Source organism: Diorhabda sublineata, chromosome 4 (genome assembly GCF_026230105.1).
Source record: "Diorhabda sublineata isolate icDioSubl1.1 chromosome 4, icDioSubl1.1, whole genome shotgun sequence".
Classification (NCBI taxonomy): Eukaryota; Metazoa; Arthropoda; class Insecta; order Coleoptera; family Chrysomelidae; genus Diorhabda; species Diorhabda sublineata.
In genome coordinates, this window is record NC_079477.1 from 36,173,288 (window position 1) to 36,199,776 (window position 26,489).

General features: G+C 32.1%; 1 protein-coding gene across 3 annotated transcripts in view; it reads right to left on the reverse strand.

The window, feature by feature from the left end:
• LOC130442650 (retinal guanylyl cyclase 2) overlaps positions 1-26,489 on the reverse strand; it is a 47,168-nt gene that overhangs the window by 16,060 nt on the left and 4,619 nt on the right. For 2 of the 3 annotated variants that reach the window (XM_056776954.1, XM_056776955.1), the window contains exons 4-9: positions 25,184-25,310; positions 23,726-23,878; positions 19,346-20,016; positions 8,429-8,617; positions 8,111-8,371; positions 4,756-4,915 (exon numbers count right to left, since the gene is read on the reverse strand). In XM_056776954.1, the coding sequence (XP_056632932.1) occupies positions 4,756-4,915; positions 8,111-8,371; positions 8,429-8,617; positions 19,346-20,016; positions 23,726-23,878; positions 25,184-25,310 (1,561 nt within the window). The remainder of the gene's footprint in view (positions 1-4,755; positions 4,916-8,110; positions 8,372-8,428; positions 8,618-19,345; positions 20,017-23,725; positions 23,879-25,183; positions 25,311-26,489) is intronic. The other variant, XM_056776956.1, reaches the window with a different exon arrangement.

The following is a 26,489-nucleotide window of genomic DNA, read 5'->3' on the forward strand; positions in this document are numbered from 1 at the left end:
AAACTAGTTTAAAAAGGCAGTATTAGAGGCAAAACTGGTGAAAAAGGCAGTATTATACTTAAAAACAGTGAAAAACGGCACTAATATAGGCAAAACCAGTAAAAATATGTAATATTATAGGCAAAACTAGTTTAAAAAGGCAGTATTATAGGCAAAACTGGTGAAAAAAGGCAGTATTATAGGTGAAACCAGTAGAAGAAGGCAATATTATAGGCAAAACCAGTGAAAAAAGGCAGTATTATACTTAAAAACAGTGAAAATCGGCACTAATATATGCAAAACTAGTAAAAATATGTAATATTATAGGCAAAACTAGTTTAAAAAGGCAGTATTATAGGCAAAACTGGTGAAAAAAGGCAGTATTATAGGTGAAACCAGTAGAAGAAGGCAAAACCAGTAAAAAAAGGCAGTATTATACTTAAAAACAGTGAAAATCGGCACTAATATATGCAAAACTAGTAAAAATATGTAATATTATAGACAAAACTAGTTTAAAAAGGCAGTATTATAGGCAAAACTGGTGAAAAAGGCAGTATTATACTTAAAAACAGTGAAAAACGGCACGAATATAGGCAAAACCAGTAAAAATATGTAATATTATAGGCAAAACTAGTGAAAAAGGCAGTATTATAGGTGAAACCAGTAGAAAAAGGCAATATTATAGGCAAAACCAGTAAAAAAGGCAGTATTATACTTAAAAACAGTGAAAATCGGCACTAATATATGCAAAACTAGTAAAAATATGTAATATTATAGACAAAACTAGTTTAAAAAGGCAGTATTATAGGCAAAACTGGTGAAAGAGGCAGTATTATACTTAAAACAGTGAAATACGGCACTAATATAGGCAAAACCAGTAAAAATATGTAATATTATAGGCAAAACTAGTGAAAAAGGCAGTATTATAGGTGAAACCAGTAGAAAAAGGCAATATTATAGGCAAATCTAGTTAAAAAGGCAGTATTATAGGCAAAACCAGTGAAAAAGGCAGTATCATACTGAAAAACAGTGAAAAACGGCACTCTTCTAGGCAAAACTAGTTAAAAAGTAGTATTATAGGCAAAACCAGTGAAAAGGGCAATAATATTAGCAAAACTAGTGAAACAATTTAGTATATTAGGCAAAAACAGTGAAAAGGGTGGTATTATAGGCAAAACCAGTGAAAAAAGGCAATATATTAAGCAAAAACAGTCAAAAAGGCAATTTTATAGGCAAAACCAGTGAAAAGGGCAATAATATTGGCAAAACTAGTGAAACAATTTAGTATATTAGGCAAAAACAGTGAAAAGGGTGGTATTATAGGCAAAACCAGTGAAAAAAGGCAATATATTAAGCAAAAACAGTCAAAAAGGCAATTTTATAGGCAAAACCAGTGAAAAGGGCAATAATATTGGCAAAACTAGTGAAACAATTTAGTATATTAGGCAAAAACAGTGAAAAGGGTGGTATTATAGGCAAACTCAGTGAAAAAAGGCTGTATTATACTCGATTCTACAAAAAAATACTATAGTACTGTCAATAACGCTGAAAAAAGTCGGTATCATCATTGATCATTTTGAAAAAAGTCCACAATCATTTTCAATATCGCTGAAAAGAGAATATTATAATAAAAACGACGTTAAAAAGATTATATCAAATTGTAGATTGTCAAAAGTACTGAAAAATATTCTCTTTAGCAGTAGAAACCACCAAAAATCCACTGTGAAAACGATACGTTACGCTGACGAGGTCCAAAATTACCTAAACCGATCGAAAACTCACACAATTTCCTCTCTATTTCGTATTTTACATAAAAAAAAACGCAATTTTCGCCTAATTATCGATAAATACGTTCTACCAATAGATAAATGAATTGTTATATCGTTATCTATTCAGCAGTAGGTATAAAGAGAACTTTAACGAATACATTTAATGCAGTTGATAATCGAAAATGAGAATAATAAGTTTAATTTGTTTATTTATAATCGTTTTTCAAAGCGACGCAGCTACAAGTACGTTCATTCATTATATATAATATTATTGAGCAGATATTTTTTTCCAGTGAAACAGGAAATGAATTAAATGTCACTATATTAATCGATAAGTGATTGAAGACTGTATATTTTCAACTTGTATACACAATTTACGTGACGTAAACATGCCGCGACAGATTTATAGCGTTAAAAAATTACTTATACGAGTGTAGGTTTGTATATAACGATAAAAAATAAACAGAAAATAGCATTAAACCTCAATCGAATATATTTTCCGCGCTATATAGAGCCTAGATAAACTTTTTCAAACTCTATCTGTCTCGAAATAACCGTTTCAATAACGAAATACAGATAATTTATTCGATTTTGTGCTGATGAGACCTGCAAAGACCAAAACCAGTAAGAAAAGACTATAGCATAGTCAAATACGCTAAAAAAGAGTCGAATCTCCTGAAATAGACAGTATTACAGACAAAACATGTGAAAAAAGGCAATATTATGGGCAAAATCTGTGAAAAAAGGCGGTATTATAATCAGAACCAGTTGAAAAGGCAATATTATAGGCAAAACTAGTGAAGAAAGGTAATTTTATAGTCAAAACCGGTAAAAAAGGCAGTATTGTAGGCATCACCTGAGGAAAAAGGTAATATTATAGCCAAAACCAGTGAAAAAATGCAGTATTATAGGTAAAAACAGTCAGAAAAGGCGGTATTATAGGCGAAACCAGTGGAAAAAGGTAGTATTATAGGCGAAACCCGTGAAAAACAGCAGTATCATAGGCAAAACCATTAAAAAAGGCAGTATTATAGGCGAAAACAGTCAAAATAGCGGTATTATAGGCGGACCCAATGGAAAAGGCAGTATTATAGGCAAAAACAGACAAAAAAGGCAGTATTATAGGCAAAAACAGTTAAAAAGGAGGTATTATAGGCGGAACCAGTGGAAAACAGCAGTATCATAGGCAAAACCAGTAAAAAAGGTAGTATTATAGGCGAAAACAGTCAAAAAAGCGGTATTATAGACGGAACTAGTGGAAGAGGCAGTATTATAGGCGAAAATAGTGAAAAAAGGCAGTATTATAGGCAAAACCAGTCAAAAAAGCGGTATCATAAGCGGAATTAGTAGAAAAGGCAGTATTATAGGCGAAAATAGTGAAAAAGGCAGTATTATAGGCAAAAACAGTAAAAAAAGGAGGTATTATAGGCGAAACCCGTGGAAAACAGCAGTATCATAGGCAAAACTAGTAAAAAAGGTAGTATTATAGGCGAAAACAGTCAAAAAAGCGGTATTATAGACGGAACTAGTGGAAAAGGCAGTATTATAGGCGAAAATAGTGAAAAAAGGCAGTATTATAGGCAAAACCAGTGAAAAAAGGCAGTATTATAGGCAAAACCAGTCAAAAAAGCGGTATCATAAGCGGAATTAGTAGAAAAGGCAGTATTATAGGCGAAAATAGTGAAAAAGGCAGTATTATAGGCAAAAACAGTAAAAAAAGGAGGTATTATAGGCGAAACCCGTGGAAAACAGCAGTATCATAGGCAAAACCAGTAAAAAAGGTAGTATTATAGGCGAAAACAGTCAAAAAAGCGGTATTATAGACGGAACTAGTGGAAAAGGCAGTATTATAGGCGAAAATAGTGAAAATAGGCAGTATTATAGGCAAAATCAGTGAAAAAAGGCAGTATTATAGGCAAAACTAGTCAAAAAAGCGGTATCATAAGCGGAATTAGTAGAAAAAGCAGTATTATAGGCGAAAATAGGGAAAAAAGGTAGTGTTATAGGCGAAAATAGTGAAAAAAGGCAGTATTATAAGCAAAACCAGTAAAAAAGCGGTATTATAAGCGGAACTAGTGGAAAAGGCAGTATTATAGGCGAAAATAGTGAAAAAAGGCAGTATTATAGGCAAAACCAGTGAAAATGGCAGTATTATAGGCAAAACCAGTCAAAAAAAGCGGATTTATAGGCGAAACCAGTGGAAAACAGCAATATTATAGGCAAAAGTACTATCAAAGACAGTAACATAGTCAAATAAGCTAAAAAAAGACAAAATTCGAGTTAAAACCAGTAAAAAAACGCGGTATTATAATCAAGTATCACTAAATTAATAGATAAGTGAATGAAACTATTCATTTTAAATTGATAATGATCAAAAATCACTTATACGAGGGTAAATTTTTCTTAACGATAATAAACAAACAGAAAATGACTTTCATCCCCTACCGAATATCTTTTCCGGATTATATAGAAACGGGATTCGCTTATTTATCGTCGAAATAACCGTTTCAATAACGAAATTTCGATTGTTCATTCGATATTGCGCTGATGAGACCCGCTATGACCAAAAGCGTAACTTACAGCGAGACAAATGGAAATAAACTTTTATTACTAAATATTTTTTCAACAGTTACAGCTTGCCAATCTAACGAGTACTACGAAAATTGTGCTACTTGTTCAAACGTGGAAGGAACATGTCAGAATTTACGTCGAAATTCTACAGTTTGTCCCCAAGTTTGTATGGAGGGATGTAGATGTAAATCGGGATATCTAAGGGACACTACAACCGGGGCTTGCGTGCTTCCGAGGTCATGTCCAGAGACATGAAACGTGGAATTTTTGATAATAAATATTTTCAAATGTGTTTTATTTGTATTCTTTCTTATATTATATACAGGGAAAGCTACTCGAGACGCCAAGTGGGCGCTTCGCAACTTTTAATTATATATAAAAAATTCTTATGAAATTTGGATATTGGTGTGAATTTTATTTAAAATCTTGTACTCACCTCTTGCGGTTTTACTTGGAGGCGGTATACCCTGCGCTTCGTAGAAAGCTGGTAAGCCGTAATCGGCTATTTTGAGAACCCATCTAGCGTCTATGACGCAATTTCTCGAAGTCAAATATCCGTGTACTTTTATAGGAGTGGAATGTAAATATTTCATTCCCTGTTGGAATGAAAAACATGAAAAATTTTGTCTTAATGGATCGAAATCAGTAAAAATTTATAGACAAAACTGTCGAAAAAACAATGTACAAAGTATTGAAATTGTCAAAAAAGACAGTACAAGGTATTAAAACTGTCAAAAGGGGGCAGTATCATAGTTAAAAGTGTCAAATAAGGCAGTACAAGTATTGAAACTGTCGAAAGGAGGCATAATCATAGTCAAACTGTCAAAAAAAACAGTACAAGATATTGAATATGTCAAAAGAGGACAGTATCATAGTCAGAAGTGTAAAAAAAGACGGTACAAGATATTAAAACTGTCAAAAAGGGGCAGTATCATAGTCAAAACTGCCAAAAAAGACAATACAAGATATTGAATCTGTCAAAAGGGGGCAGTATCATAGTCAAAACTGCCAGAAAAGGAAGTAAAAGGTATTAAAACTGTCAAAATAGGGCATTATCATAGTCAAAAGTGTCAAAAAAGACAATACAAGGTATTAAAACTGTCAAAAGAGGAGTATCATAGTCAGAAGTGTCAAAAAAGATAATACAAGGTAATATAACTGTCAAAATAGAAGTATCATAGTCGAAACTGTCAGAAAAGACAATACAAGATATTGAATCTGTCAAAAGGGGGCAGTATCATAGTCAAAACTGCCAAAAAAGGAAACAAAAGGTATTAAAACTGTCAAAATAGGGCATTATCATAGTCAAAAGTGTCAAAAAAGACAATACAAGGTATTAAAACTGTCAAAAGAGGAGTATCATAGTCAGAAGTGTCAAAAAAGATAATACAAGGTAATATAACTGTCAAAATAGAAGTATCATAGTCGAAACTGTCAGAAAAGACAATACAAGATATTGAATCTGTCAAAAGGGGGCAGTATCATAGTTGAAACTGTCAAAAAATACTGTACAAGGTATTAAAACTGTCAAAAAGGGGCAGTATCATAGTCAAAGCTGCCAAAAAAGACAGTAAAAGGTATTGAATTTGTCAAAAGGGGGCAGTATCATAGTTGAAACTGTCAAAAAATACTGTACAAGGTATTAAAACTGTCAAAAAGGAGCAGTATCATAGTCAAAACTGCCAGAAAAGACAGTAAAAGGTATTGAATCTGGAAAAGAAATTTTTCCAATGAAACGGTAAAAAGTAAACAGTATTATAGCCAAAACTATAGAATTATAATCAAAATTCTCCCAAAAGACAGAATTATAGTCAAAATTCTCCCAAAAGACAGAAGTATAGACAAAATTCATCTCAAAAGACATAATTATAATCAAAATTTCCCCCAAAAGACAGTATTATAGGCAAAATTCCCCCCAAAAGACAGTATTATAGTCAAAATTCCCCCCAAAAGACATAATTATAGTCAAAATTCCCCCCAAAAGACATAATTATAGTCAAAATTCCCTCCAAAAGACAGTATTATATAGTCAAAATTCCCCCAAAAGACAGAAGTATAGACAAAATTCATCTCAAAAGACATAATTATAATCAAAATTTCCCCCAAAAGACAGTATTATAGTCAAAATTCCCTCCAAAAGACAGTATTATATAGTCAAAATTCCCCCAAAAGACAGAAGTATAGACAAAATTCATCTCAAAAGACATAATTATAATCAAAATTTCCCCCAAAAGACAGTATTATAGTCAAAATTCCCCCCAAAAGACAGTATTATAGTCAAAATTCCCCCCAAAAGACATAATTATAGTCAAAATTCCCTCCAAAAGACAGTATTATAGGCAAAATTCCCCCCAAAAGACAGTATTATAGTCAAAATTCCCCCCAAAAGACATAATTATAGTCAAAATTCCCTCCAAAAGACAGTATTATATAGTCAAAATTCCCCCAAAAGACAGAAGTATAGACAAAATTCATCTCAAAAGACATAATTATAGTCAAAATTCCCTCCAAAAGACAGTATTATATAGTCAAAATTCCCCCAAAAGACAGAAGTATAGACAAAATTCATCTCAAAAGACATAATTATAATCAAAATTTCCCCCAAAAGACAGTATTATAGTCAAAATTCCCCCCAAAAAACAGTATTATAGTCAAAATTCCCCCCAAAAGACATAATTATAGTCAAAATTCCCTCCAAAAGACAGTATTATAGGCAAAATTCCCCCCAAAAGACAGTATTATAGTCAAAATTCCCCCCAAAAGACATAATTATAGTCAAAATTCCCTCCAAAAGACAGTATTATATAGTCAAAATTCCCCCAAAAGACAGAAGTATAGACAAAATTCATCTCAAAAGACATAATTATAATCAAAATTTCCCCCAAAAGACAGTATTATAGTCAAAATTCCCCCCAAAAGACAGTATTATAGTCAAAATTCCCCCCAAAAGACATAATTATAGTCAAAATTCCCTCCAAAAGACAGTATTATATAGTCAAAATTCCCCCAAAAGACAGAAGTATAGACAAAATTCCCCCCAAAAGACATAATTATAGTCAAAATTCCCCCAAAAGACAGAAGTATAGACAAAATTCATCTCAAAAGACATAATTATAATCAAAATTTCCTCCAAAAGACAGTATTATAGGCAAATTTCCCCCCAAAAGTCAGAATTATAGTCAAAATTGCCTCCAAAAGACAGTATTATAGTCAGAATTCCCCCCAAAAGACAGAAGTATAGACAAAATTCGCGCCAAAAGACATAATTATAATCAAAATTTCCCCCAAAAGACACTATTATAGGCAAAATTCCCCCCAAAAGACAGTATTATAGTCAAAATTGCCTCCAAAAGACAGTATTATAGTCAGAATTCCCCCCAAAAGACAGAAGTATAGACAAAATTCCCGCCAAAAGACATAATTATAATCAAAATTTTCCCCAAAAGACACTATTATAGGCAAAATTCCCCCCAAAAGACAGAAGTATAGACAAAATTCCCGCCAAAAGACATAATTATAATCAAAATTTCCCCCAAAAGACACTATTATAGGCAAAATTCCCCCCAAAAGACAGTATTATAGTCAAAATTGCCTCCAAAAGACAGTATTGTAGTCAGAATTCCCCCCAAAAGACAGAAGTATAGACAAAATTCCCGCCAAAAGACATAATTATAATCAAAATTTTCCCCAAAAGACAGTATTATAGGCAAAATACCCAGAAAAACAGTATATTTCCATCAATTGGTATAGTAAGTATTCATGGTTTTGATTGAATCACTCGATATACTCACCCTAACGAGATCCGTTAATAAACTAAGTCGAAACGACCAATCCAATTTGATGTCGTCCTGCTGCAAGACGTCCTGTAAAGAGCCCCTAGCGCAATATTCCGATACCAGCGCCGCCCTCGGCGGCTCGGCGAGACATCCTATGAAAGGATTGAGATTCTCGTGTCGTAAACCGTGAAGCAGGACGAGCAGTTCCACAGATTTCGCCTTCAATTCGTTGCCGCCCCCCATCGAAGGAAGCGGTTTCATTTGAACGAGATCCCCCTGGAAAATTAGACATATAACTTCTCACCCTGTATATTTATAGTTTTGGAAACTCACGTTATATCGAACTCTAGGATCGACGATAAGTTGTTTGGCTAAATTAGGACTCGAACTTGTCCTGGCGGGTGTCCTTACGGACGTACCCCCGGATCCTTGCAGTAAATCGGGTTTTTCGACTTCTGGACCCCCGAATTCTTGTAGTTGCTGCAACCAACAACACAACATGGCTTCGATACCCTCGTCTACCTGAGGCAACAAGAAAAAACAACAATTTCCGATATCAGTAATGAGAACTTTGTTAGTTCACCCTGTATAAGTACTCGGAGGGAATCTCTAGTTTATATCGTCTTCGTTTTGGCGAAGGTGCCAACTGCGGAATTACCACAATTTTGGAAAAATATAAGTCTTGGCTGCCGTAAAACTTCTAATTTCTTTATAATTTTGAAAAAATATTGAAATATACAGGGTCTTTCAATATATAATAGATGAATTCTATCATATTCTTTTCAAGGAGATTGAAAAAAAGACAGTTTATGATCGAATTGCCTGAAAAGAGTTGCCGTCATTGTCAATTTCACTGAAAACGCAATATTATGGTCAAAATCATGAAAAAACAGTATTATAGTCAAAAACAGACAGTATTATAGCCAAACCTTCTGATAAAAGCAGTATTTTTGACGAAAGTTCTGAAAGCGACTACATTCATAGTCAAATTCACTGTAGGAAAAGTATTGTAGTTAAAACTCTCGAAATAAGATCGTGTTATAGTCAAAATCTTGATAAACAGACAGTATTATAGTCAAAAACATCAAAGAAGTCAGTATTATAGTCAAACCTTCTGATGAAAGCAGTATTCTTGACGAAAGTTCTGAAAGCGACTACACTCATAGTCAAATTCACTGTAGGAAAAGTATTGTAGTCAAAACTCTCGAAATAAGATCGTGTTATAGTCAAAATCTTGATAAACAGACAGTATTATAGTCAAAAACATCAAAGAAGTCAGTATTATAGTCAAACCTTCTGATGAAAGCAGTATTTTTGTCGAAACTTCTAAAAGCGACTACACTCATAGTCAAATTCACTGTAGGAACAGTATTGTAGTTAAAACTCTCGAAATAAGATCGTGTTATAGACAAAATCTTGATAAACAGACAGTATTATAGTCAAAAACATCAAAGAAGTCAGTATTATAGTCAAATCTTCTGATGAAAGCAGTATTTTTGTCGAAACTTCTAAAAGCGACTACACTCATAGTCAAATTCACTGTAGGAAAAGTATTGTAGTCAAAACTCTCGAAATAAGATCGTGTTATAGTCAAAATCTTGATAAACAGACAGTATTATAGTCAAAAACATCAAAGAAGACAGTATATTATAGTCAAACCTTCTGATAAAAGCAGTATTCTTGACGAAAGTTCTGAAAGCGACTACACTCATAGTCAAATTCACTGTAGGAAAAGTATTGTAGTCAAAACTCTCGAAATAAGATCGTGTTATAGTCAAAATCTTGATAAACAGACAGTATTATAGTCAAAAACATCAAAGAAGTCAGTATTATAGTCAAACCTTCTGATGAAAGCAGTATTCTTGACGAAAGTTCTGAAAGCGACTACACTCATAGTCAAATTCACTGTAGGAAAAGTATTGTAGTCAAAACTCTCGAAATAAGATCGTGTTATAGTCAAAATCTTGATAAACAGACAGTATTATAGTCAAAAACATCAAAGAAGACAGTATATTATAGTCAAACCTTCTGATAAAAGCAGTATTCTTGACGAAAGTTCTGAAAGCGACTACACTCATAGTCAAATTCACTGTAGGAAAAGTATTGTAGTCAAAACTCTCGAAATAAGATCGTGTTATAGTCAAAATCTTGATAAACAGACAGTATTATAGTCAAAAACATCAAAGAAGTCAGTATTATAGTCAAACCTTCTGATGAAAGCAGTATTCTTGACGAAAGTTCTGAAAGCGACTACACTCATAGTCAAATTCACTGTAGGAAAAGTATTGTAGTCAAAACTCTCGAAATAAGATCGTGTTATAGTCAAAATCTTGATAAACAGACAGTATTATAGTCAAAAACATCAAAGAAGACAGTATATTATAGTCAAACCTTCTGATAAAAGCAGTATTCTTGACGAAAGTTCTGAAAGCGACTACACTCATAGTCAAATTCACTGTAGGAAAAGTATTGTAGTCAAAACTCTCGAAATAAGATCGTGTTATAGTCAAAATCTTGATAAACAGACAGTATTATAGTCAAAAACATCAAAGAAGTCAGTATTATAGTCAAACCTTCTGATGAAAGCAGTATTTTTGTCGAAACTTCTAAAAGCGACTACACTCATAGTCAAATTCACTGTAGGAACAGTATTGTAGTTAAAACTCTCGAAATAAGATCGTGTTATAGACAAAATCTTGATAAACAGACAGTATTATAGTCAAAAACATCAAAGAAGTCAGTATTATAGTCAAATCTTCTGATGAAAGCAGTATTTTTGTCGAAACTTCTAAAAGCGACTACACTCATAGTCAAATTCACTGTAGGAAAAGTATTGTAGTCAAAACTCTCGAAATAAGATCGTGTTATAGTCAAAATCTTGATAAACAGACAGTATTATAGTCAAAAACATCAAAGAAGACAGTATATTATAGTCAAACCTTCTGATAAAAGCAGTATTCTTGACGAAAGTTCTGAAAGCGACTACACTCATAGTCAAATTCACTGTAGGAAAAGTATTGTAGTCAAAACTCTCGAAATAAGATCGTGTTATAGTCAAAATCTTGATAAACAGACAGTATTATAGTCAAAAACATCAAAGAAGTCAGTATTATAGTCAAACCTTCTGATGAAAGCAGTATTCTTGACGAAAGTTCTGAAAGCGACTACACTCATAGTCAAATTCACTGTAGGAAAAGAATTGTAGTCAAAACTCTCGAAATAAGATCGTGTTATAGTCAAAATCTTGATAAACAGACAGTATTATAGTCAAAAACATCAAAGAAGTCAGTATTATAGTCAAACCTTCTGATGAAAGCAGTATTTTTGTCGAAACTTCTAAAAGCGACTACACTCATAGTCAAATTCACTGTAGGAACAGTATTGTAGTTAAAACTCTCGAAATAAGATCGTGTTATAGACAAAATCTTGATAAACAGACAGTATTATAGTCAAAAACATCAAAGAAGTCAGTATTATAGTCAAATCTTCTGATGAAAGCAGTATTTTTGTCGAAACTTCTAAAAGCGACTACACTCATAGTCAAATTCACTGTAGGAAAAGTATTGTAGTCAAAACTCTCGAAATAAGATCGTGTTATAGTCAAAATCTTGATAAACAGACAGTATTATAGTCAAAAACATCAAAGAAGACAGTATATTATAGTCAAACCTTCTGATAAAAGCAGTATTCTTGACGAAAGTTCTGAAAGCGACTACACTCATAGTCAAATTCACTGTAGGAAAAGTATTGTAGTCAAAACTCTCGAAATAAGATCGTGTTATAGTCAAAATCTTGATAAACAGACAGTATTATAGTCAAAAACATCAAAGAAGACAGTATATTATAGTCAAACCTTCTGATAAAAGCAGTATTCTTGACGAAAGTTCTGAAAGCGACTACACTCATAGTCAAATTCACTGTAGGAAAAGTATTGTAGTCAAAACTCTCGAAATAAGATCGTGTTATAGTCAAAATCTTGATAAACAGACAGTATTATAGTCAAAAACATCAAAGAAGTCAGTATTATAGTCAAATCTTCTGATGAAAGCAGTATTTTTGTCGAAACTTCTAAAAGCGACTACACTCATAGTCAAATTCACTGTAGGAAAAGTATTGTAGTCAAAACTCTCGAAATAAGATCGTGTTATAGTCAAAATCTTGATAAACAGACAGTATTATAGTCAAAAACATCAAAGAAGACAGTATATTATAGTCAAACCTTCTGATAAAAGCAGTATTCTTGACGAAAGTTCTGAAAGCGACTACACTCATAGTCAAATTCACTGTAGGAAAAGTATTGTAGTCAAAACTCTCGAAATAAGATCGTGTTATAGTCAAAATCTTGATAAACAGACAGTATTATAGTCAAAAACATCAAAGAAGACAGTATATTATAGTCAAACCTTCTGATGAAAGCAGTATTCTTGACGAAAGTTCTGAAAGCGACTACACTCATAGTCAAATTCACTGTAGGAAAAGTATTGTAGTCAAAACTCTCGAAATAAGATCGTGTTATAGTCAAAATCTTGATAAACAGACAGTATTATAGTCAAAAACATCAAAGAAGTCAGTATTATAGTCAAACCTTCTGATGAAAGCAGTATTTTTGTCGAAACTTCTAAAAGCGACTACACTCATAGTCAAATTCACTGTAGGAAAAGTATTGTAGTCAAAACTCTCGAAATAAGATCGTGTTATAGTCAAAATCTTGATAAACAGACAGTATTATAGTCAAAAACATCAAAGAAGTCAGTATTATAGTCAAACCTTCTGATGAAAGCAGTATTTTTGTCGAAACTTCTGAAAGCGACTACACTCATAGTCAAATTAACTGTAGGAACAGTATTGTAGTTAAAACTCTCGAAATAAGATCGTGTTATAGTCAAAATCTTGATAAACAGACAGTATTATAGTCAAAAACATCAAAGAAGACAGTATATTATAGTCAAACCTTCTGATAAAAGCAGTATTCTTGACGAAAGTTCTGAAAGCGACTACACTCATAGTCAAATTCACTGTAGGAAAAGTATTGTAGTCAAAACTCTCGAAATAAGATCGTGTTATAGTCAAAATCTTGATAAACAGACAGTATTATAGTCAAAAACATCAAAGAAGACAGTATATTATAGTCAAACCTTCTGATAAAAGCAGTATTCTTGACGAAAGTTCTGAAAGCGACTACACTCATAGTCAAATTCACTGTAGGAACAGTATTGTAGTTAAAACTCTCGAAATAAGATCGTGTTATAGTCAAAATCTTGATAAACAGACAGTATTATAGTCAAAAACATCAAAGAAGACAGTATATTATAGTCAAACCTTCTGATGAAAGCAGTATTCTTGACGAAAGTTCTGAAAGCGACTACACTCATAGTCAAATTCACTGTAGGAAAAGTATTGTAGTCAAAACTCTCGAAATAAGATCGTGTTATAGTCAAAATCTTGATAAACAGACAGTATTATAGTCAAAAACATCAAAGAAGTCAGTATTATAGTCAAACCTTCTGATGAAAGCAGTATTTTTGTCGAAACTTCTAAAAGCGACTACACTCATAGTCAAATTCACTGTAGGAACAGTATTGTAGTTAAAACTCTCGAAATAAGATCGTGTTATAGACAAAATCTTGATAAACAGACAGTATCATAGTCAAAAACATCAAAGAAGACAGTATATTATAGTCAAACCTTCTGATGAAAGCAGTATTCTTGACGAAAGTTCTGAAAGCGACTACACTCATAGTCAAATTCACTGTAGGAAAAGTATTGTAGTCAAAACTCTCGAAATAAGATCGTGTTATAGTCAAAATCTTGATAAACAGACAGTATTATAGTCAAAAACATCAAAGAAGTCAGTATTATAGTCAAACCTTCTGATGAAAGCAGTATTTTTGTCGAAACTTCTAAAAGCGACTACACTCATAGTCAAATTAACTGTAGGAACAGTATTGTAGTTAAAACTCTCGAAATAAGATCGTGTTATAGACAAAATCTTGATAAACAGACAGTATTATAGTCAAAAACATCAAAGAAGACAGTATATTATAGTCAAACCTTCTGATAAAAGCAGTATTCTTGACGAAAGTTCTGAAAGCGACTACACTCATAGTCAAATTCACTGTAGGAAAAGTATTGTAGTCAAAACTCTCGAAATAAGATCGTGTTATAGTCAAAATCTTGATAAACAGACAGTATTATAGTCAAAAACATCAAAGAAGACAGTATATTATAGTCAAACCTTCTGATAAAAGCAGTATTCTTGACGAAAGTTCTGAAAGCGACTACACTCATAGTCAAATTCACTGTAGGAAAAGTATTGTAGTCAAAACTCTCGAAATAAGATCGTGTTATAGTCAAAATCTTGATAAACAGACAGTATTATAGTCAAAAACATCAAAGAAGACAGTATATTATAGTCAAACCTTCTGATGAAAGCAGTATTCTTGACGAAAGTTCTGAAAGCGACTACACTCATAGTCAAATTCACTGTAGGAAAAGTATTGTAGTCAAAACTCTCGAAATAAGATCGTGTTATAGTCAAAATCTTGATAAACAGACAGTATTATAGTCAAAAACATCAAAGAAGACAGTATATTATAGTCAAACCTTCTGATAAAAGCAGTATTCTTGACGAAAGTTCTGAAAGCGACTACACTCATAGTCAAATTAACTGTAGGAACAGTATTGTAGTTAAAACTCTCGAAATAAGATCGTGTTATAGTCAAAATCTTGATAAACAGACAGTATTATAGTCAAAAACATCAAAGAAGACAGTATATTATAGTCAAACCTTCTGATGAAAGCAGTATTCTTGACGAAAGTTCTGAAAGCGACTACACTCATAGTCAAATTCACTGTAGGAAAAGTATTGTAGTCAAAACTCTCGAAATAAGATCGTGTTATAGTCAAAATCTTGATAAACAGACAGTATTATAGTCAAAAACATCAAAGAAGTCAGTATTATAGTCAAACCTTCTGATGAAAGCAGTATTTTTGTCGAAACTTCTAAAAGCGACTACACTCATAGTCAAATTCACTGTAGGAACAGTATTGTAGTTAAAACTCTCGAAATAAGATCGTGTTATAGACAAAATCTTGATAAACAGACAGTATCATAGTCAAAAACATCAAAGAAGACAGTATATTATAGTCAAACCTTCTGATGAAAGCAGTATTCTTGACGAAAGTTCTGAAAGCGACTACACTCATAGTCAAATTCACTGTAGGAAAAGTATTGTAGTCAAAACTCTCGAAATAAGATCGTGTTATAGTCAAAATCTTGATAAACAGACAGTATTATAGTCAAAAACATCAAAGAAGTCAGTATTATAGTCAAACCTTCTGATGAAAGCAGTATTTTTGTCGAAACTTCTAAAAGCGACTACACTCATAGTCAAATTAACTGTAGGAACAGTATTGTAGTTAAAACTCTCGAAATAAGATCGTGTTATAGACAAAATCTTGATAAACAGACAGTATTATAGTCAAAAACATCAAAGAAGACAGTATATTATAGTCAAACCTTCTGATAAAAGCAGTATTCTTGACGAAAGTTCTGAAAGCGACTACACTCATAGTCAAATTCACTGTAGGAAAAGTATTGTAGTCAAAACTCTCGAAATAAGATCGTGTTATAGTCAAAATCTTGATAAACAGACAGTATTATAGTCAAAAACATCAAAGAAGTCAGTATTATAGTCAAACCTTCTGATAAAAGCAGTATTCTTGACGAAAGTTCTGAAAGCGACTACACTCATAGTCAAATTCACTGTAGGAAAAGTATTGTAGTCAAAACTCTCGAAATAAGATCGTGTTATAGTAAAATCTTGATAAACAGACAGTATTATAGTCAAAAACATCAAAGAAGTCAGTATTATAGTCAAAAACATCAAAGAAGTCAGTATTATAGTCAAACCTTCTGATGAAAGCAGTATTTTTGTCGAAACTTCTAAAAGCGACTACACTCATAGTCAAATTCACTGTACAGACAATATTATAGTCAAAATAGTCGAAAAATACAGTATTTTGGCTTGCTGAAAAACTCAATACTATAGACTAGACTCTAATGATAGTCAAATTCACTGTAAAGACAGTATCATAGTCAAAAGAAGACAGTATTAAAGTCAAAATAGTAAAAAAGTCAGGGTTGTCGCCAGATCTGCCAAAAATAAAAAGTCCCGTGGACTAAATCTCTAAAAAAGACTTTAATCATTGTCAAATTCACTATAAAGGTAATATTATAGTCAAAATTATTAAAAATAAGCTGTACTGTACCCAGGTCTGCAAGAAACAAGCAGTATTATAGTCAAAACGACAAGAAGGAGACAGCATTATAGTCAAAATAGTCAAAAAGGCAGTATTGTAGATATGTATGCTATAAATAAGCAGTTCTATACACTAAAGATCTTAGAATAACTCTAATTATAGTCAAATTCACTAAAAAGACAGCATTATTGTCGTGACATCCAAAAAAATACAGTACTATAGTCAAATTAACCAGTACCATACACGGAAGCTATAAAAAGGACTTTAAGCATTGTCAATTTTACTGAAAATTCAGTTTTATCGTCAAAACTACTCTAAAAGACAGTATTATAGTCAAAATTTCCCCAAAACACAGTATCATATGCAAACTTCACACCAAAAGACAGTATTATAGTCAAAATTTCCCCAAAACACAGTATCATATGCAAACTTCACACCAAAAGACAGTATTATAGTAGAAATTTTCCCAAAAGACAGTATTTCAGTCGAAATTATCCCCAAAAGCCAGTATTATATTCAAAATTACTCCCAAAAGACTCTAAGATTGAAAAATTTACTGAATATACGGTTTTATCGTCAAAACTACTCCAAAAGACAGTATTATAGCCAAAATTCTCCCAAAAGACAGTATTATATTCAAAATTAATCCTAAAAAACATAATTATAGTCAAAATTACCCCCAAAAGACTCTAAGCATTGAAAAATTTACTGAAAATACAGTTTTATTATCAATACTACTCTAAAAGACAGTATTATAGTCAAAATTCTCCCAAAAGACGGTTTTATAATCAAAATTGCCCCCAAAAGACAGTATTATAGGCAAAATTACCCCCAAAAGACAGTATTATAATCAAAATTCACCCCAAAAGAGAGTATTATAATCAAAAATAATCCCAAAAGACAGTATTATAGGCAAAATAACCCCCAAAAAACTCTAAACATTGAAAAATTTACTGGAAATACAGTTTTACCGTCAAAACTACTTCAAAAGACAGTATTATAGCCAAAATTCCCCCAAAAGACGGTTTTATAATCAAAATTGCCCCCAAAAGACAGTATTATAGGCAAAATTACCCCCAAAAGACAGTATTTCAGGCAAAATTCCCCCCAAAAGACAGTATTATAATCAAAATTCACCCCAAAAGAGAGTATTATAATCAAAAATTATCCCAAAAGACAGTATTATAGGCAAAATAACCCCCAAAAAACTCTAAACATTGAAAAATTTACTGAAATTACAGTTTTACCGTAAAAACTACTTCAAAAGACAGTATTATAGCCAAAATTCCCCCAAAAGACAGTATTATAGGCAAAATTCACCCCAAAAGACAGTATTTCGGGCAAAATTTCCCCCAAAAGACAGTATTATAATCAAAAGTCTCCCCAAAAGACAGTATTCTAATCAAAAATAATCCCAAAAGACAGTATTATAGGCAAAATTCCCCCCAAAAGACAGTATTATAGGCAAAATTCACCCCAAAAGACAGTATTTCGGGCAAAATTCCCCCCAAAAGACAGTATTATAATCAAAAGTCTCCCCAAAAGACAGTATTCTAATCAAAAATAATCCCAAAAGACAGTATTATAGGCAAAATTCCCCCCAAAAGACAGTATTATAGGCAAAATTCACCCCAAAAGACAGTATTTCGGGCAAAATTCCCCCCAAAAGACAGTATTATAATCAAAAGTCTCCCCAAAAGACAGTATTCTAATCAAAAATAATCCCAAAAGACAGTATTATAGGCAAAATTCCCCCCAAAAGACAGTATTATAGGCAAAATAACCCCCAAAAAACTCTAAGCATTGAAAAATTTACTGAAAATACAGTTTTATTATCAATACTACTCTAAAAGACAGTATTATAGTCAAAATTCTCCCAAAAGACGGTTTTATAATCAAAATTGCCCCCAAAAGACAGTATTATAGGCTAAATTACCCCCAAAAGACAGTATTATAATCAAAATTCACCCCAAAAGAGAGTATTATAATCAAAAATTATCCCAAAAGACAGTATTATAGGCAAAATTATCCCAAAAGACAGTATTATAGGCAAAATAACCCCCAAAAAACTCTAAACATTGAAAAATTTACTGAAATTACAGTTTTACCGTCAAAACTACTTCAAAAGACAGTATTATAGCCAAAATTCCCCCAAAAGACAGTATTATAGGCAAAATTCACCCCAAAAGACAGTATTTCGGGCAAAATTCTCCCCAAAAGACAGTATTATAATCAAAAGTCTCCCCAAAAGACAGTATTCTAATCAAAAATAATCCCAAAAGACAGTATTATAGGCAAAATTCCCCCCAAAAGACAGTATTATAATCAAAAGTCTCCCCAAAAGAGAGTATTATAATCAAAAATAATCCCAAAAGACAGTATTATAGGCAAAATAACCCCCAAAAAACTCTAAGCATTGAAAAATTTACTGAAAATACAGTTTTATCGTCAAAACTACTCCAAAAGACAGTATTATAGCCAAAATTCCCCCAAAAGACAGTATTTCAGGCAAAATTCCCCCCAAAAGACAGTATTATATTCAAAATTCCTCCCGAAAGACAGTATTATAGGCAAAATTACAAAATTTTAACAAAAAATCTATAATTTCAATAAATAAAATAAACAATATACATTTATACAGGGTCTTCGGAAAGAAAATGATTCATTTCTCTCGAAATGATTCTATAAAACAATTTGCGTTAACCCTATACGAAAAAAAATTACGATAAATACTATTCATAGTATTCCCTACAACAAATTTTCCAACAAAATCACTTCCAATAACAATAAAATTACACCTCATACAGGGTTTTCCATTTGTTTTGCTAATATTTACTTTACAATTAAAGTACGTTTTCAATTCCGAACACAAACTTCGTATTATGAACATTTTTTCACATAAATTTGATATAAAAATCGTCTATTTTCCCTTCAACGTCGATTTATACAGGGTATTCTCCAAAATATATACAAAAAAAAAACACTCACCCTTCGGCTATCCGTGATTTGCGGGAAAACGAAATCGTTGGCCGTCAGTATCACCTTGTAAGGACCTTTAGACACCCTCTTCTTCAACAATTGATTCCTCAATAGTATAACTAAACCTGTTATCAAGGAAACAAGTAAACACGAACAACCCAGTATCACCATAACGCTAATGATTTTATCGAAACCCGATCTGCAATCGTCGCATTCGTCTATTTGGATGTGTTTCACCGACCATTCCTCCAAATTGACATCGAACGTCTCCACGGTGTCGTTGGGGGTTATTTCCATAAGCGGTCTGAGGGAATCGTCGTTCGCGAAATCCCCCAAAACGAATTCTATCGAATCCTCAATCGAAAATAAAGCGGATCGCACACGCGACGTCAAATAACGTTCAATGCCGTCCGGTAAGTTGTTGTAGACCGTTTCCTCGGTGTTATTTTCGAAGTACACCCTGTATTTTTCTATGAAAATTAGCGAGTTACTTTTGGTGGAAACGTTGATTTGTTCGGTGGTGTTATTGTGGGGGTAGTTTCGGAAATATTGCAGCCAGTCTGGTACGTTGGATACGTCTATGAAGACGGATATGGTGTTGTGGGTGTGCAGTTGAAGGTTTTCGAGGATGTTCACGACCATTTTACCGAAATTCGTCGCTGGCAAGCAGACTATAACGGCTGGAATGGAAAACGGTTATAAACGTGTCGGTTTTGTTGGAATATCACCCTGTATATGCGTGAATAGTTTACGAGGTTTCAATTGAGAAAGGTTTTTGTGGAGGTATATTGCCAAAATTTGGACGATGAAGTAGGTTTTCGATTGTTTTTAAAGGTATATTAACAAAATTTTGATACAAAGTAGATTTTCTTTTTTTTTTTTTTTTGTTGAATTATATAGTCGGAATTCATGGAAATTTTGATGAAAATTGTAGGTGTCTAATGAGTTTGTGGAGGTTTCTTACCACCGTTTGCCAAATTTCAATCAAAATTGCCATAATTTTATACTAAAACGTCAATTTTTAGCGTTTTTTGGGTTCAATTTCAATAAAAAAAGTTGAATTTCAGCTTTTTAAGCACCTCAACTAGCAATTTTTGATGATAACTTAACATAACTTTATAAAAAGTCTATTTTTAACGTATTTTGAGGAAACTACACCAAAATCCGCCAAATTTTAAGGAAAATTCGCCAAAATTTCGATGAAAAAATTAATTTTTGACGTGTTTTAAGGACACTTCATCAAATTTAAAAAAAATCGCCAAAATTTTGATGAAAAAATCGATTTTTGACATGTTTCGAGGACACTACATCAAAATCCGCCAAATTTTTAAAAAATTCGCCAAAATTTCGATGAAAAAATTTCTTTTTGGCGTGTTTTAAGGACACTACATCAAATTTAAAAAAAATCGCCAAAATTTTGATGAAAAAATCGATTTTTGACATGTTTCCAGGACACTACATCAAAATCCGCCAAATTTTTAAAAAATTCGCCATAATTTCGATGAGAAAATCGATTTTTAACGTATTTTGAGGAAACTACATCAAAATCCGCCAAATTTTAAGGAAAATTCGCCAAAATTTTGATGAAAAAATCGATTTTTGACGTGTTTCGAGGACACTACATCAAAATCCGCCAAATTTTTAAAAAATTCGCCAAAATTTCGATGAAAAAATTAATTTTTGACGTGTTTTAAGGACACTGCATCAAAATCCGCCAAATTTTTAAAAAATTCGCCAAAATTTCGATGAACAAATTGATTTTTGACGTGTTTTAAGGACACTGCATCAAAATCCGCCAAATTTTTAAAAAATTCGCCAAAATTTCGATGAACAAATTGATTTTTGACGTGTTTTAAGGACACTACACCAAAATCTTCCAAATTTTAAGGCGAAGTCACTAAAATTTCGATAGAAAAGTCGATTTTCAACGTTTTTGTAAGGTAACTGCACCAGAATTTTTAAACAAGTTTACTATGAATTTGCCAAAATGTCAATGAAAAAATGGATTTTTAATATTTTACGAGGACACTACACCAAAAACTGCCAAAATTTAAAGCGAATTCGCGAAAATTTTATAAAAAAGTTGAGTATCAAATTTTACAAAAGATATTACGCCTTAATTAGCCAAATTTTAATGTTAACTCGCCAAAATTTCGTCGAAAATATTATTTTCCACGTTTTTAGAAAACGCCACATCAGAATTTGCCAAATTTTTAGGCAAATTCCCCAAAATTTCCATGAAAAAGTTGATTTTCAACGTTCTTGATAAGTTACTGCACCAGAATTCACCAAATTTTAAGACATTTTCGCTAAAATTTCAATTAAAAAGTTAAATTTCAGCTTTATAAGAAGGTATTAAAGCTTGCCTAGCCAAATTTTAATGTTAACTCGCCAAAATTTGGTCGAAAAGTTTATTTTCCACGTTCTTTGAAGGCACCACATCAAAATTTGCCAAATTCCTAGGCAAATTCCCCAAAATTTCCATGAAAAAGTTGATTTTCAACGTTCTTGATAAGTTACTACACTAGAATTCACCAAATTTTCGCCAAAATTTTAATGAAAAAGTTAAATTTCTGCTTTCTAAGAAGGTATTAAAGCTTGCCTAGCCAAATTTTAATGTTAACTCGCCAAAATTTTAATGAAAATGTTAAATTTCTGCTTCCTAAGAAGGTATTAAAGCTTGTTTAGCCAAATTTTAATGTTAACTCGCCTAAATTTTAATGAAAAAGTTAAATTTCTGCTTTCTAAGAAGGTATTAAAGCTTGCCTAGCTAAATTTTAATGTTAACTCGCCAAAATTTTAATGAAAAAGTTAAATTTCTGCTTTCTAAGAAGGTATTAAAGCTTGCCTAGCCAAATTTTAATGTTAACTCGCCAAAATTTTAATGAAAAAGTTAAATTTCTGCTTCCTAAGAAGGTATTAAAGCTTGTTTAGCCAAATTTTAATGTTAACTCGCCTAAATTTTAATGAAAAAGTTAAATTTCTGCTTCCTAAGAAGGTATTAAAGCTTGCCTAGCCAAATTTTAATGTTAACTCGCCAAAATTTTAATGAAAAAGTTAAATTTCTGCTTTCTAAGAAGGTATTAAAGCTTGCCTAGCCAAATTTTAATGTTAACTCGCCAAAATTTTAATGGAAAAGTTAAATTTCTGCTTTCTAAGAAGGTATTAAAGCTTGCCTAGCCAAATTTTAATGTTAACTCGCCAAAATTTTAATGAAAAAGTTAAATTTCTGCTTCCTAAGAAGGTATTAAAGCTTGCCTAGCCAAATTTTAATGTTAACTCGCCAAAATTTTAATGAAAAAGTTAAATTTCTGCTTTCTAAGAAGGTATTAAAGCTTGCCTAGCCAAATTTTAATGTTAACTCGCCAAAATTTGGTCGAAAAGTTTATTTTCCACGTTCTTTGAAGGCACCACATCAAAATTTGCCAAATTCCTAGGCAAATTCCTCAAAATTTCCATGAAAAAGTTGATTTTCAACGTTCTTGATAAGTTACTACACTAGAATTCACCAAATTTTCGCAAAAATTTTAATGAAAAAGTTAAATTTCAGCTTTCTAAAAAGGTATTATAACATGACTAGCGAAAATTTAATACTAAATCACCAAAATTGAGTTAAAAAATAGATTTTCAATTTCCTCAGATGATAAGGAACATTCGCGTCCAAAATTTTCTCAAAATATTGCATTTTGGTTAAGGCGTTATCTGCAGATTCACCAACACTTCGATGAAAAAACAAATTCTTAAGATTAGGTGACGCGAATTCACCAAAATTTGAAAATCTCACTTCAGAACCCCGAATTCCGAATTCTTCTAGATTCTATCGCTTTCCTGAGCATATCAATTATTTCTACGGGGTTTTACGAAAATTTCAGTCATAAATATACCTCATTTTCAATGAGATACAGGCTAACAAAGTTACAAAATAAATACAAATTTCATTGTATATATTTTGTTCGTCCCCCGTATTCCGAGTTGAAAAATTATCATTCATTTAAAAAAAGGACATTTCGGATATTTTCAATTCCATCAAGTAATTTCTCTAATACATCACGAAATGCTGTATAAATTTTCAGTCAGTGAAAACCTGCTTTTCCTCGTATTTCCTCGTGATTGAATCCACGAAATTGCCTTGGAATGTAGTTTATGAACCGAACTTCCGACAAAACGAAAGCTTTCAGTCAGAAGCCCGCTCGGAAAATTCTTCTGGTTCGATTAGTACAATAAAACATTTTTACGACATCAAGATTAAATTTGAACTCGCGTTTTTGGAGGTTCGTATTTATTAAATGAAAATTCTGGTAAACAGTCAAAAATACTACTTTTTCAAAAATTTTCATTCATTCATTGTTGTTTCTAAGGTTGAATTTAGATATTTATTCGCATATTTACCTCGACAGGGGTTTTTCTTCAGCACGTTCAACTGTTTTCGAAGGTTTTTTCTTGTACAAGATCCGTCCAGATTGAAAAAATATCTCGGTATGATCCCTAATTCTCTACATTGTACATCGATAGATTGAGAAAGTGAAGGCCACCAACCTTTATCTAGAAAAATGATCAAGTAATTGGGTATTTCTCCATAAATTTTGTATTTCCACTCGATTTTAGTCAATAAAAACTGATGCTAATTACAGAATAAACTTGTTGTTTATAAAATTCGTTACGTTCCTAATGTGACGACACGATTTTTAATGGAAATCGGTATTTCTCCCAAGGAAAAGTTTGCCAAGAACATTTATTAATAAGAATAGTCGCGAAAATACGCCTTAAGCACTGACATTTGAAGCTAGTGATGGTAGTGAAAGTAGAAAATCACGAAACTGTTATTTTCTAATTGTTTTGATTATTATATTGAATATTCAATCGAAAATTGTATTTTTGTCTCACAAATTAAACTTTCTATTCATTAAATTCTTTCCTTTGTCGTTGTGATGATTAGATTTTTAAGATAAATCGATATTTCTTGTTGCTAAAAGCTTACCAAAAACATTTATTAATAAGAATAGTCGCCAAAATACGCCTTAAGCGATGTCAATTAAAGCTAGTGATGATAGTCGAAGTAGAAAATGACTGAACTGTTATTTTTCAAACTGTTATTAATTATTTTATCAAATATTCAGTCGAAACTTGTTTTTTCTCACAAATTAAACTTTCTATTCATTAAATTCTTTCCGTTGTCGTTGTAATGATAAGATTTCCAATATAAATAGATATTTCTGCTGCTAAAAGTTTATCAAAAACATTTATTAATAAGAATAGTCGCCAAAAAACGCCTTTAGCAATGACAATTAACGCTAGTGATGGCAACCAAAGTATAAAATCACCGAACTGTTATTTTTTCACATTTCACTACCATTTCCATCTGTTTTTAATACATAATTGAACAATTTTCTTATAGGACATATTTTTTTCTCGTTAAAGCAAGAAATCAATATCATAATAAAGTAAAAAAACATGTTTATCATAGCTCGCTCTTTCAAGGTATCCGATATCAAAACTCTAACGAATAAAAACAAGACCCGACATCATATTTATTTTGATTTCACTATAGTGAAAGACCAGATATTTGAAGGTCGATATTGAAATAAACAATTACGTCTAGTTCCCAATTTATTTCTATTCCTGGACATTTCGAAATTGATTCGGTCCAGTAGGTACCCAGCGAAAAGATAAAACCCCATCAACATTAACGTCCTCTCTTTTTAACACAACTTTGAATCCCCTTCTAGATTAAACGCTAAGCCCTTGAGACCCTAACGTCGCATTAGAAACACCAGATTATGAATCTTTTATACGGGGGTTGTTTGAAAAGTTAGATGATTTGCGAACTGAAAAAAATTCGATACTTACTACTTGAAATAATTGCGACTGATTTCCATTTAATAGTTTTCACTATTTTGGCGAATCCACGGCTTATTATGGAAATCGAAGGGCTCACTTTCAATCCGCTTCGTTCGTTATTGATTTCCATAGAAATCTAGGATAAAATAAAGAGTGATGTGTATGGAGATTAGATGAAAATTGTCTTTATATTAAAACGAAGAAAATCGATACAAAATATTTATTAGAGTAGAATATTGCTGAAATAGAATGTTCTATATCAAATAGAGGCTCTAAAAATGAGTAGTAGCTCTATTCTGACGTTCATATTCATACAGTAGATGATGTAGAGTCGAAAATGACGTTCGAGTTCGAGAAAACGTACTTATTAGTGTCTTATTCCTAAACTAGGAAGTTTAATGACTGTTCTCTATTAAATAGAGACTCTAAAAATGAGTAGTAGCTCTATTCTGACATTCAGATTCTTGCAGTGGATGATATAGAGTCGAAAATGACGTTCAAGCTCGAGAAAACGTACTTATTTGTGCCTTATTTCTAAACTAGAAAGTTTAATGACTGTTCTCTATTAAATAGAGGCTCTAAAAATGAGTAGTAGCTCTATTCTGACGTTCATATTCATACAGTAGATGATATAGAGTCGAAAAAGACGTTCGAGCTCGAGAAAACGTACTTATTTGTGCCTTATTTCTAAACTAGAAAGTTTAATGACTGTTCTCTATTAAATAGAGGCTCTAAAAATGAGTAGTAGCTCTATTCTGACATTCAGATTGATACAGTAGATGATATAGAGTCGAAAATGACGTTCAAGCTCGAGAAAACGTACTTATTTGTGCCTTATTTCTAAACTAGAAAGTTTAATGACTGTTCTCTATTAAATAGAGGCTCTAAAAATGAGTAGTAGCTCTATTCTGACGTTCATATTCATACAGTAGATGATGTAGAGTCGAAAATGACGTTCGAGTTCGAGAAAACGTACTTATTTGTGCCTTATTTCTAAACTAAAAAGTTTAATGATTGTTCTTTATCAAATAAAGGCTCTAAAAATGAGTATTAGCTCTATTCTGACATTCAGATTGATACAGTAGATGATATAGAGTCGAAAATGACGTTCAAGCTCGAGAAAACGTACTTATTTGTGCCTTATTTCTAAACTAGAAAGTTTAATTACTGTTCTCTATTAAATAGAGGCTCTAAAAATGAGTAGTAGCTCTATTCTGACGTTCATATTCATACAGTAGATGATGTAGAGTCGAAAATGACGTTCGAGCTCGAGAAAACGTACTTATTTGTGCCTTATTTCTAAACTAGAAAGTTT